The 10,954-nt window shown below is 48.7% G+C and overlaps 6 protein-coding genes across 6 annotated transcripts in view; 1 reads left to right on the forward strand and 5 right to left on the reverse strand.

Annotated features, from left to right (window-relative positions):
* Positions 1-387: 387 nt before the first annotated feature.
* On the forward strand, positions 388-1,664 carry CC84DRAFT_1216359 (uncharacterized protein; the record flags this gene model as incomplete). Its single annotated transcript, XM_018182795.1, has 4 exons — positions 388-476; positions 530-992; positions 1,041-1,235; positions 1,350-1,664. 4 exons carry the CDS (start codon positions 388-390, stop codon positions 1,662-1,664), a joined length of 1,062 nt encoding a protein of 353 aa, XP_018037756.1.
* A 1,622-nt stretch (positions 1,665-3,286) lies between these two features.
* CC84DRAFT_1175210 (uncharacterized protein) lies at positions 3,287-3,989 on the reverse strand (the record flags this gene model as incomplete). Its single annotated transcript, XM_018180138.1, has 2 exons — positions 3,287-3,793; positions 3,912-3,989. The coding sequence occupies 2 exons, from the start codon at positions 3,987-3,989 to the stop codon at positions 3,287-3,289; spliced, it is 585 nt and encodes a 194-aa protein (XP_018037757.1).
* Positions 3,990-4,222: 233 nt separating this feature from the next.
* On the reverse strand, positions 4,223-4,772 carry CC84DRAFT_1242899 (uncharacterized protein; the record flags this gene model as incomplete). The annotated part of the gene is made up of 1 exon (XM_018184099.1): positions 4,223-4,772. Exon 1 carries the CDS (start codon positions 4,670-4,672, stop codon positions 4,223-4,225), a length of 450 nt encoding a protein of 149 aa, XP_018037758.1. The 5' UTR covers positions 4,673-4,772.
* A 394-nt stretch (positions 4,773-5,166) lies between these two features.
* CC84DRAFT_1186368 (uncharacterized protein) lies at positions 5,167-6,645 on the reverse strand (the record flags this gene model as incomplete). The annotated part of the gene is made up of 8 exons (XM_018180855.1): positions 5,167-5,430; positions 5,485-5,570; positions 5,652-5,697; positions 5,734-5,844; positions 5,923-5,983; positions 6,035-6,231; positions 6,355-6,452; positions 6,594-6,645. The coding sequence occupies 8 exons, from the start codon at positions 6,643-6,645 to the stop codon at positions 5,167-5,169; spliced, it is 915 nt and encodes a 304-aa protein (XP_018037759.1).
* Positions 6,646-9,564: 2,919 nt separating this feature from the next.
* CC84DRAFT_1204898 (uncharacterized protein) lies at positions 9,565-10,313 on the reverse strand. The gene has a single exon (XM_018181937.1). The coding sequence runs from the start codon at positions 10,238-10,240 to the stop codon at positions 9,770-9,772; it is 471 nt and encodes a 156-aa protein (XP_018037760.1). The 5' UTR covers positions 10,241-10,313; the 3' UTR covers positions 9,565-9,769.
* Positions 10,314-10,770: 457 nt separating this feature from the next.
* Positions 10,771-10,954, reverse strand: part of CC84DRAFT_655819 (uncharacterized protein) — a 4,796-nt gene continuing 4,612 nt past the window's right edge. The window contains exon 3 of the mRNA XM_018187031.1: positions 10,771-10,954. Coding sequence (XP_018037761.1) covers positions 10,901-10,954 — 54 coding nt within the window. The 3' untranslated portion in view covers positions 10,771-10,900.

A 10,954-nucleotide genomic window follows, 5' to 3' on the forward strand; every position in this document is an offset into this window, starting at 1 on the left:
CCTTATGTAGCCTATCATGGCGTTGGGTTGGGTCTGACATATATGCGAAATCGCCATTGCACGTAGGATAGGAGACGTTTCGTCGAGGACTCGGTCTTCCTCGGCAGAATCAAACGAATGAGAACCGAGGGAAGAAAGGTCCATCGGCCATTCCTCGGGTGTATCTCAGTGGCGCAGTGCCTTAGCCTCTTGCCCAGAAGCCGAATGCGGTAAAGCTGCTCAAACACTTTTCCAGACTAGATCGCTCCTGAAGACATCATTCAATTGATGTCACTTACTTTCCAACCTTTACGTTAGCGCTCGTCACCGAGCAATAATAGATCAGTTTCTTTTCAAGTACAAGTCGCGTAGAGTACCTCACACAGAAGATTTGTTTTATCGCGAGATATGCCATCGTGGGTTCCACGGTCAAAGCTGGAATGGGCCTATTTCGGGTCGACTGCGACGCAGGCTGTTGCAATTATTCCTGCCCAGGTGTATGTGCTGCCCTTAAACATTATGTTTTGATGTGAGCTAATCGCCATAACAGCACAATATTGGTCGTTTATCTGCAATGGGTCAACTCAGTCGTATACCAAGTTCCACTCGCATACGTCACACCTCTCACGTTGGGCACGACGGCTTTAGGAGCACTTTACCAGTTGGCTCTGACCCTAGACGCATATCGAATCAAGAATAACATCCAGCTTTTCGTGCAGTGCGTCTGCAACATCTGCTTGTCTATCGCAACAGTGATGCAATATAGCCAGATCAAAGAAGCCAACCGCAGAATTCTGATCAATCACGACATGTACGGGACGCCTTTCGCCAAACATGAATGGAAATTTTGGGATCATGTTTCACCGGCGCTGATTACATGTATCGTTGTTTCATGTGCGTGCAGCGTTGCGATGTGTCTCTTCGCGTACGGTTTGTATCGGGAGTTTTCCTGGGCTTTGTACGAGCAAGTCAGCCCCGATCGGAAGATGCGGCTACGGTATTTCGCATACCAAGTGAGTTGAAACGCCATGAAAGTTGGTCCATCAGCTAATCGCGCGCAGATTTATCTCGTCATCCTCAAGTTCACGCCTTTCTTTATTATCAGCTTCATACTTCTCTATGATCTGATTGACGTACACTACGTGGAGCCAGAATTTTCTCTTACGATGGCTATCATCCCAGTTGCACTTATACACGTCGGTCTTGCAGTGTATTTTGTGCGAATTGAAACGTTCATTGGAATGTCATTTGTGCTTGTAAGTCTCTTTTTACTATCATCAATCTTGATACTTCCCGGCATTTATCCAGGGCAGCGAATTATACAGACAATTTCCCAAAACATTTGCACTCAAGCTGACTATGTTCACTAGGTTGGACATGTGGCTGAGATCGTTTACCTTGTGAGCAGAATTGTTGTTCTTAACAGTCGCTCACGACTTGCGAACACATTGCTCAAGGATGAGATGGTTTTTATGGCCGTGGTTGCGCTGGGTTTTTCCGCGATCGCCTTTACCGCCGGCTCAATCTGCGTTACCAACTTTAGAAAGGGTCTGAAACCTCTAGTATTGGGCCAAGTTCAGCGCAAAAGGCCCAACAACGACTTTGAAAACGACTACCAATTCCAACGACTGAATCACAACGTGGTAGCTGCGCCCGAGCAAGCACGACGATTCGCCTTGGATTGAGCACCCGTCAAAGCTGCCAGGACTTTTCCATCATCGATCCTGTAATATCCTACGCAATGTTGAGAGCACGTGTTGGAAAACGAAGACGAAGGTGCAAAATAGTGGCTGCCTAATGCCCAGATGAAACTCTAGCCTTAGACTCTTCAATGGCCTAAGGGTTTATCTTGGTTTACTAGTGAGACAGACAGCTGTGCCTCATCTCCTTACGAACAATTTCGACACAGTGCCGGATATATCGAAACGACGTCGAATGTTCGCATGAACAGTCATAACGTAGTCCAACCTACTCGGAGGTACTGCAGCTACTTCCGGACTTGATAAGGATTCCAGCACTTCGTTACGCGCCATTTAACATGGTTCTTGATCAAGGTAGCTAATGTCTCCGACACTCTTCCGATACTTACGCTGAACTTCGTCAGTGGCACCTTCTCCCGTCCTACGATTACCAACTGTGCTCAGACTCCAAGTCTACTTATGTTTGTTCCCCAGTATTTCATACCTCAGGATCTCTCGTCTAGAATGTCCCAAGAAATACGTGCAAGCCCGGTACGACTTGAGCGTTGTTCGAGTCAATGGTCAGTGCACGAAGAGTTGATAAAGCACTTCCATGACAACCAAAAATTACGGCTAGACTATAGAACATAGGCTAGAGCGTAGAGTCTATCAGGGATCTATGTCCACGAGATCGGATTGTCGTGGGAAGCATGAGACCAGGGTCAAAGTCCCGTTTCACGAAGCTCGAAAGCAAGCACCACCTTCGTAATGAGCCAAACGATCGCAGGCATCTCCTATAGCTAGGCATATAGTGATTCAGGGTGTGGACTGCGGTACATTTCAGACGAGGAACGTGATACGGTGCTTGGAGGGATCATCAAGCTTAATCAGAACATCGAGACTGGCCGTATCTTTCGAACCCAAGTGGAAAGATCTTGAAAAGCACGATAACAGAGAAACTACTTTACAGGCACGTTTCTTCACATTGCGCGCAAGGTTGAAAGGCATGTTGAGATGTAATGGAATTCGCAGATTCGCAGGGAGAAGGCTTATGATAGAAATATCCGTACGATCCGGAGAATGATGAGACATTGGCAGGAGTGGATAGCGGCCATAATGTATGCAAGGAAGATGGAGCCGTTTACAGGCGAGAAAGCTGTAGATGCACAAATATGAAACCACCTGCGTACTCTGCGATCAAAACGCGTCGTCGCGACTACAGCCTGAGCTTTTCCATCTCTCTCTCTCTCCTTGGGGTCCGTTGGCGTATTTTTCCTGATGGAGCTGCTAATGAGAGAGGGTATAATTCCACTTTGAGTGTATTTACGAAGAGAGTCAGATTGTTGAATGAGTTCCTTATCCCAAAAAAAAAAAGATATTATCCACGGTTTGGCCTGCAGTGGCCGATTTGGTTGTTGTCAACGAGAGTGATGGTGGCCCTAATGTCGACTCAGGACTCGGATCGATCGACCAGTCAACAACCTACATGCTCTGGTCTAGATGTTAGCACTCCTCGACCCGACTTAATTTGCAAGTCTTGCCTTTCTCGTAGTTTTTTTAACGTATTCATGTATATTTGGACGCTACATCTAATCGGGAAGATAATTCGGCGGCTCCCCCACGAGATTCTACATTGAAGGTGGCAGCTTGGACGGTCCGAAGTTCCATATGCCGTCATCAAATATCGGAGAATTAGGACATGTCGAACTCTCCGTGAACAAGGAAAACTGGAAAATTAGCACGAGCTTCAGACTAGTGTGGAGACTGGGTGCCCAGTCCCGATTAAGAGGACGAGCAGTGTTGCTATAAAGACTTGTCGACTCGTGAGGTGTGGGTACACTGGATAGCATTCGCTGTGACGAAAGCTCGCCTCCAAGCTGTCCCGAGCGCATCTGGTCGTTAATGAGAGGAGGAGAAGGATATGGAGAAAAATCGTAGTCTTGCGTAGGACTGCCTTGCATGTAGCTGCCTCCTTCTCTAGTTATTGCGCCGTGGATGTCCGTAACGTCGACGATCAAGCCGTTGCAAAGTGGGACAAAGGTTTTGAATAAGGCCTGCAGTCTGAATATTGACGGACTCAGTTCCAACAGGCCATCAAGCTGCGATGTGACGAGCTGCAGTGTGGGGGGTCTTCTCTATGAGCAGTCGCAATCACGTTGCAGAAGCACAATAAAAAATGGTGGCATAAGATGGTGTAAAGCCGTCTTAGCTTTATTTATTTGTGTTACCTAGAGCTTGTGGCATAATGCGTACCAAATTCATGTAACCGATGTGAGGGCGAACGTCGGTGACAATCATAGACGATTCCTGTATCGCTCGCGAAGTCACCATGGCCAGGTGTACAGACTCTAGACACTCGGAGTCGATGTGACGCTTAGTCGGTAAACAAATTTGGCCATATCGCAGAATAGATATGCGCAACGAGTGACACGAGAACTGAATCGCGTTCAGTTCGCTTGCTTCATGCAGACCATCGCACAGATTCGATGGCCCATGCGGCTATATACCATTATTAGGTTGCCGCTTTGGAAGTGAGTGGAATGACCCGCTGTAGTGATGCGAGCTCAGTCAGAGGATATTTTATGCCTTCCATAACGTTGACAACCTGAGCAGTAGAAAGAGTAGTAGACATCAAATTTGGTACCATACAGAAGATAATCAACCACAGACATTGTGGAAACCAGAACCGCGAGCCTCTCTGGAGGCATATTCGGGCCGGAACCGATCTGCCTCCGGATGAAGTCTTGGGCTTCAATCACAAACGGTGAATCAGACACAGCGGATGAATAATTGGAAGCTGATTGGGGAGGCGTCAAAACTATGTCGCCGGTCACTCTTTTTAGAATGTGCTTCTGTAAGCTCAATGACTCCACGGCGCTTGGACGTATTTCGAGATCGTCGAAGCAGGGCCGACGTGCGGAAGCACGTGAATTCCCATCAACGCAGTCGAGCGGTACCATCATGCTAATTTTGCTACTCGCCACGGCAAGTTGATGTGACGTCATGGGTTGCATCAACACTTTGAAGTCGTTCTAGACGCGTCGTTTGAAGCAAAACGACGATCTTGAGGCCTTGAATACAGGGCCATGGCATGTAGAACTGACCTAACGGACGTGCAGCTGAACAAATAGCTGTGCCAAGCGAACAATTATAGAAGGGATGAGGATGAATGCGACGGGCTGCCGTAAAAGCGACTACTGGGCGCAGCCACATACAGTGGTGACCAACATCGATTGATTGATTGATTGATTGATTTATTACGCCCGGCTCACTCGCCTAAAGGGCCTTATTACACTAACTACATACCATAGCTTACTGTGGTGACCTAACTCCCTCTAGCCCCTGTGGATAACCGTCCTTGTGTCTATTCATCCTTCCTCTGTGTATCTAGAGTCCCTCCTAAGTGGTTAGTAGTAAGTTGTCTTAGGGCTGTTCCCCTAAGTGTTCAGTGTCCCTTCTTCGGCAAATGAAGCAGAACCTACTAGGTGAGAGGGTTAGTCTTTTCCTCCTACGTTCCGCTTGCTATTTCTAGGCGTTTTGTCGCTATTGCGTATCGGATTGTCGCTTTTACTACCTCTATGCTCGGTTCCCATGTCTTCGCTGGATCTTTCTTTGCTCTCCCTCTAAGGTAGAATGAGAGGCTTCCCCTCAGCGTGTCTAATTGCTCTAGGATTTGTTCCCTAAGCGTGTCCCATCGCGCGCATCGGAAGAGGAAGTGCTTAGGTGTTTCCGTGTGGCCACAAGCACATGCCCTAGAATCTGCTACTCTAATCTAGTAGAGATATGCGTTTAGCCGTATCATCCCTATACGTAGCTGTGCTAACACCGTCGCTTCTTGTCTACTAAGGTTGTCGTATAACTTATGGGTGTATTGTCCTAGTAGTGCTGCATCTATCTGCTTGCTATATGCTCCTATACCGTCTAGTAGAGTCCTCTTTGCTTATGCCTTTGCCATTGTCGTGTTAATAACGGTTAATTTAGCTTGAAGCTAACGCATGGGTGGCGTACTGCCCTCCTGCGTAGTCCTCTTTGCCACTTTCTTTGCTTCGTCTATAAGAGCGTTGCTGCATTTCACCGTAATCCATATAAGATCTACTTTATTTTCTAGCATCTCTAGGTGCTGGATTGTGCGGTAGATTCTTTGGATGATGTGTTGTCCTAACTGTCTCCTCGGCTGGCGAACCACCTAAAGGGCGGCCAGGTTTCTTATAAGGATTATGATTCGCCTACGGTGCGGTCTCCCTAGATCTTCTAGCGCTCCTACGATAGCAAATAGTTCTGCTACACAAGGGTTCTGCTCTTCCCTTGGGCCCAGGATAGCAGAGCTAGTGTGGGGTTTATCCGCCCTGATGTCCTAGGTGTCCAGTATCACCCACCCTGCTCCGATGTTGCCGCGGCGCGCTGACGTGCTGGTTACAATCTTTATTCCATCCTCTTGGTTTACTCGTGCTGTGACCTTCTCTAAGTCTGGCTCTACCATTGCCGTGATGCGTCTGCTCCACGGGCTGATTATATATGGCATGATTGTTTCCATGTGGCTGGTGTCAATATCTTCATGAGCTGAGGCTATCATCTAGAGGGGTGAAATAAACCTTGCAAATGGTTTGAAATGTAACTATGTTAGCGGGTTCGTTCTCAGCAGGGAGTGGATGTTAACCTAAAGCTTTGTTGCTTTGTAGCTATGCTGTCCTGTCACCATATATATGCTTGCTTTGGCCTCTGCAATTGCGGTAGCTGTTGTCCGAAAGCAGCCAATAATGGCCTTTGCACCTATCCTCTGGATATTCTGGAATACTGAGGGGGTATGCTTGGCTGCGTGCTACTATACACATGATGCGTAGTCCACAACTGGTTCCACTGTGGCTCTAAACAGCTATCAAGCTGTCCGAGGCGACAGGTTCTTTAGCCAGGAAAGTGCCATCGCCGCTCTCAGACCTCGCGTCACTACTCTTGCCACATGCTTCTTGTATTGGAGCTCTGCATCCATAATAACCCCTAGGATCTTTGCCTCGTCTCCTGGCTTGACTTCTTGGCCTTTTACTCTAATTGGTTGGGTGCAGGTCCGCCCCTTGTTCCGTGTGAAGTGTATTAGCGTCGTTTTGTCCGCCTCAAAGGTTGCGCCGCTCCGCTCTTCCCAGCTACTCGCGTGGTTAATAATCTTTTGGAGACCCTCATAGTTGTCTGCAGCTGAGCGACCTGTCACCTATACGCTAAAGTTATCCATAAATGCGATTGATCCCTTATCCCTATTAATCTGTCCCTGGACGAGATCGGCGTTAAAGAAGAGGAAAAGGATAGGCGATAGTGGTGAGCCCTGTGGCAGACCTACCTATGGCAGGTCTCTCTTCTCTGACAACAGTCCGTTTATCACTATGTTCACTATTCGCTCAGAGCAGAAGGCGTCCACCCAATGCGTTAGAATTTAAGGGATCCCTCTGGCGCGTAGCCTCTGTATTAGCCTATCCTTGCATATACCATTATATACACCTTTAACATCGAAGCTAATAAGGCTAAGCACCTTCCGCTGCCTCTATACTTGATATATATGCTCCTACAGCAACAGTAGCGCTTACTCGGCTGAACGCTTCTTTCTAGCCCCGAAGTGGTTCGTGGGGAGAAGGCCATGCTCCTCCACTATATATAATATCCTTTCTGTGAGCACCGCTTCCATTATCTTTCCTAGCGTTGATAGTAGTGAGATTGGTCGCCAAGCCTTGGCTTTGGTGTAGTCGTCCTTCCCGGGCTTTTTTAGGGGAATGATCCTGGCGTTTAACCACTGAGTTGGCAGTTAACCCTCATTAATGGACGTTTGGAACAGCCGCAGTACGTCCCATTTCACTGCTGGCTATATTTGTTTCTATACTCCCGCCGGCAAACCGTCTTCGCCAGGCGCTTTCCATAGTTTGACCTCATTTACTGCTCGTTCTATCTCTTCTAGGTTTAGTAGTGGCATGGTTAGTTGCCTTCTTTGGTGTCTCTCTCCCTCCTCCTCAATCGTTTCTGGTAGTGGCGGAAAAAAGACAGAGAGCATCTCCTCCGCCTGCTCTTGTGGTCCCTCTGTTGTAGTCCCATCTTCCCTGGTTAGGGGCGGGGTTTTGCCAAACTCAGCCTTTTTGCCTGGCTGGAGGTATCTGGCGGCTTTCCATACGTTACCGTCTTCTGCAAGGAAGTTGTCCCAATGGGACTTTCGCTATCACCATGCTGTATCGTGAAACTATTTTGCCGCCTCTTTTGCTTTCTCTTCCGTAGCCAGGTCAAGTCGGCCCGCCCGACGTTGCGCCCTCGCCTGGTTTCTCCAGTATGTGTGTACCCTCCGTAGCTGGGTCAGATCTGACGTCCACCACCTTCTCATGTACGGTGACGGCTTTGCTATTGGGGTGAGGCTATGGACCGCCTCGAGCACTGCCTCCATCAGACGGTCTGCCTAATATTGAGTATCTCCTATTACTGGTTTAGTGTGCAGTGTCCTTACAATACTTTGCCTTATTTCTTCCCATGGTACATTCTTGAAAAGGAGCCTCCTCTCGTCCCTCTAAGGCGGTGTGTTCACGTCAAATGTCGTCTCAATCGCGCTGTAATCGGACCCATGGTCAGTCCCGTGTATTCTACATCATATCAGGTCCTCCGCCAGCTCTACAGAAGCAAGCACTAGGTCAATTGTGCTCTCTTGATCCCCATAGTGCCAGGTCCTTGTGCCGCGCGGAAGCAGGCTTTGCAGGTAATAGCCGTCCATTAAGTTGATTATTAGGTCTACTTCTCCCCTTCGGTGTGCGACCACATCGTCTCCTCCCCACAGTGCGTCATGCTGGTTGAAGTCGCTAACCAGTATCACATCTATACGCGTCCGTATACGATTCCGTTGTTACTGGATTAGGGCGTGGAGCGTGCTCGTAAAGTCTGCCAGCGCTCGTGCATTTGTGCCCTCTACGTACACAGACACGACTAAGAGGTGTCTGTCTTAGAGCCGAAGTACCGCTGCCGTAAGGTCGGATGAGTTTACCGGCACCTGCTCGGCCTCGATATCTCTTCTGATCCACATCATGCTCCGAATTGGCCATTTACCCTCTTTTTGTGTTGTTGGTATAAGCTTTATCCAGTTTGGGTGTCCCATTGGGGTCATAAGTAGCTCGCCTTCCTTATTCCGTTGTGTGTGAGGCTCCACGATCGCTAACACGCTGTATTGCTATAGTTGTTCGTTATTCATCATACTATGCTGTACCATTCTCCGCTTTCCTACATTAAGCTGGAAGATCTGGAGTGGTCTATTCATTACGGCTGGGGTGCAGTATCCAGCAGTTCTTCGAGAAGGATTCATGGGGCCCTCCGCACGGTACACACTTTGGGATTTCAGCTTGACATTCTCTGTGGTGGTGACCTGGCACCGCACACCTTGTGTAGGTCTGTTGCCCTGTGCATGCAAAGGCCTTATGTCCTAGTTGCTGACATTTGTAGCATTGCACCGGACCTATGTGGGGCTTAAACTCCCTGGTGTACGCAGATTCTCCGTTAATGTGGAAATATTGTCCTTAGAGGAGCCGCGCCGCTTCGCTGCTTCTCTTTATGTATATAACCATAGATCCGTATGCCTTGCCTAAGTCCTTTTTGCTTAGCCAGTTCATCTTTGCGATCTGCACCTCGTTCTCCTCCCCTAAGGCTTGCGCAGCCTCTAGTCGTACTTCGTCGCGCTCGTTCAAGACTGCTGTGCGGTTCGTGTTGTCTATCCGTACTGGGTATAGTTGATCGCGGAGAATTCTTGCGCCCCTTATAGTAGTTTTCTATGCTGCTTCCTTTACCTCCCTTAACTCCTCCTCACTCCTGCACGAAATCCTAATCCTGTTGGTATCCCTAGGGTCCCTTATTACCGCTGCGCACCGCCATTTTTCTTTACCTTCAATTGTCCTAAGCTCTCGTTCAATACCTTCCCGGATCCTCCCTATCTGAGCCTCTTGTCTATCCGTCTCCTCTACTCTAGAGGTGTCTATCGTATAGTAGGGCGTGTCGGTTATTGTTGTTGGTGTCGTCGTTCCGGAGAGGGTACGTAGGTTACTAGGTTGACTGCTTGGTGGCGTGCGTGCTACGTCTGCATAGGACGGTGATCTGTTAGCTACCGTTTAGGTTCTTAACTCGCCCGAAAGTTCCAATAATTGGGCCCTAGCATCTGCAAGTTGTGCCTTGGTGTCAGCTAGCTCCCTCGTTATGTCTTCTACTGCTGTCTTGAGCTCTTGGTTGTACGCTTTTAGTGCAGAGTTGTCTGCCCTAAGATCTTCTAAAGCTCCTAGTATCGCTGCTAGCGTTCTCTCTAGGTTTTGGCCTTCGACTAGATTACGCGCCCTCGTGTGTTCCGCATTTTCGTTGGCCACTTTACCCCTGACCAGTCCTTCAGGTACCCTCCGTGTACGGTTCGGTTGTGGGGCCCTGGGCGGCTCGAGGTTTACGTGATTATCTTCGTCTGCGCAGCTGGACTCGCTCGAATCGATTGCGTGCAGCGCGTTCTCTAGACGAAGTTCGGCAGCTTTCACAGTTTTCCTGCGCGTTCGGGCCGATCGGCGCGTCGCGCGCGCGTCACTCTCCCCTGTCTCCATCACGAGTCCCTCCCCTGTTTGAGTATTCCCTCCTCTTTCCGTTCCGAATCGCGCCTGATAAAATCCTCGTTCTCTCTGACCGTCGCTCGCTTCTGAGCAACATCGGTTTCCGGTCCTTGCACTTCGGTTATTCTGCGCGCACGGCCGCTGGAAAGGCGCTTTACTAAATAGGTAATAGCGCTTTGCAGGGGAGGTACATAAGGCTTGAAAAGTGGCGAAAGCATAAGCTGCGCCTACCTACCTATTCTCTAATTACACATTTTGAAACATTTACAACCCTCCAGTCGGTGCAGCTCGGCCGTCCCCCTTGTCGGTGGTGGCAAAAATGTTCCGCAAATTAGTTTTAATACTCTTATCGATACATATCGTGAATAAGCATAGTCTACCACGATTAGATGTTAGGTAAGCTGATATATTGATACCTAGCTGTCGCAGGCGTGGAAAGCACGTGCGAGAGCTGGCTGCGTTAGTAATCTTCCTGTGGTTCTTGCAAATAAGCTACGGCTAAGGTGAACTATTAACAATCAATTACACACAATATACTACATTCACTCGTTTAACGTGAACAACCACCCCACGCATGCACAAGTGCGACACTAGCAAACATATATAGAGTGTACTATTCCAGAGGTCAAGTTGCACCCTTACTGCGTAATAGCTTCACAACCGCCTCGTGGCCTCCTTCTGAAGCCGCCTGGAGTGCGTTGCCGTAGT

Source organism: Paraphaeosphaeria sporulosa (genome assembly GCF_001642045.1).
Source record: "Paraphaeosphaeria sporulosa strain AP3s5-JAC2a unplaced genomic scaffold CC84scaffold_4, whole genome shotgun sequence".
Taxonomy (NCBI): Eukaryota; Fungi; Ascomycota; class Dothideomycetes; order Pleosporales; family Didymosphaeriaceae; genus Paraphaeosphaeria; species Paraphaeosphaeria sporulosa.

Excerpts from the sequence above, each read along its gene's own strand:
- CC84DRAFT_1204898 (XM_018181937.1), bottom strand. The coding sequence starts at position 10,240 with ATGGAGACAGGGGAGAGTGACGCGCGCGCGACGCGCCGATCGGCCCGA.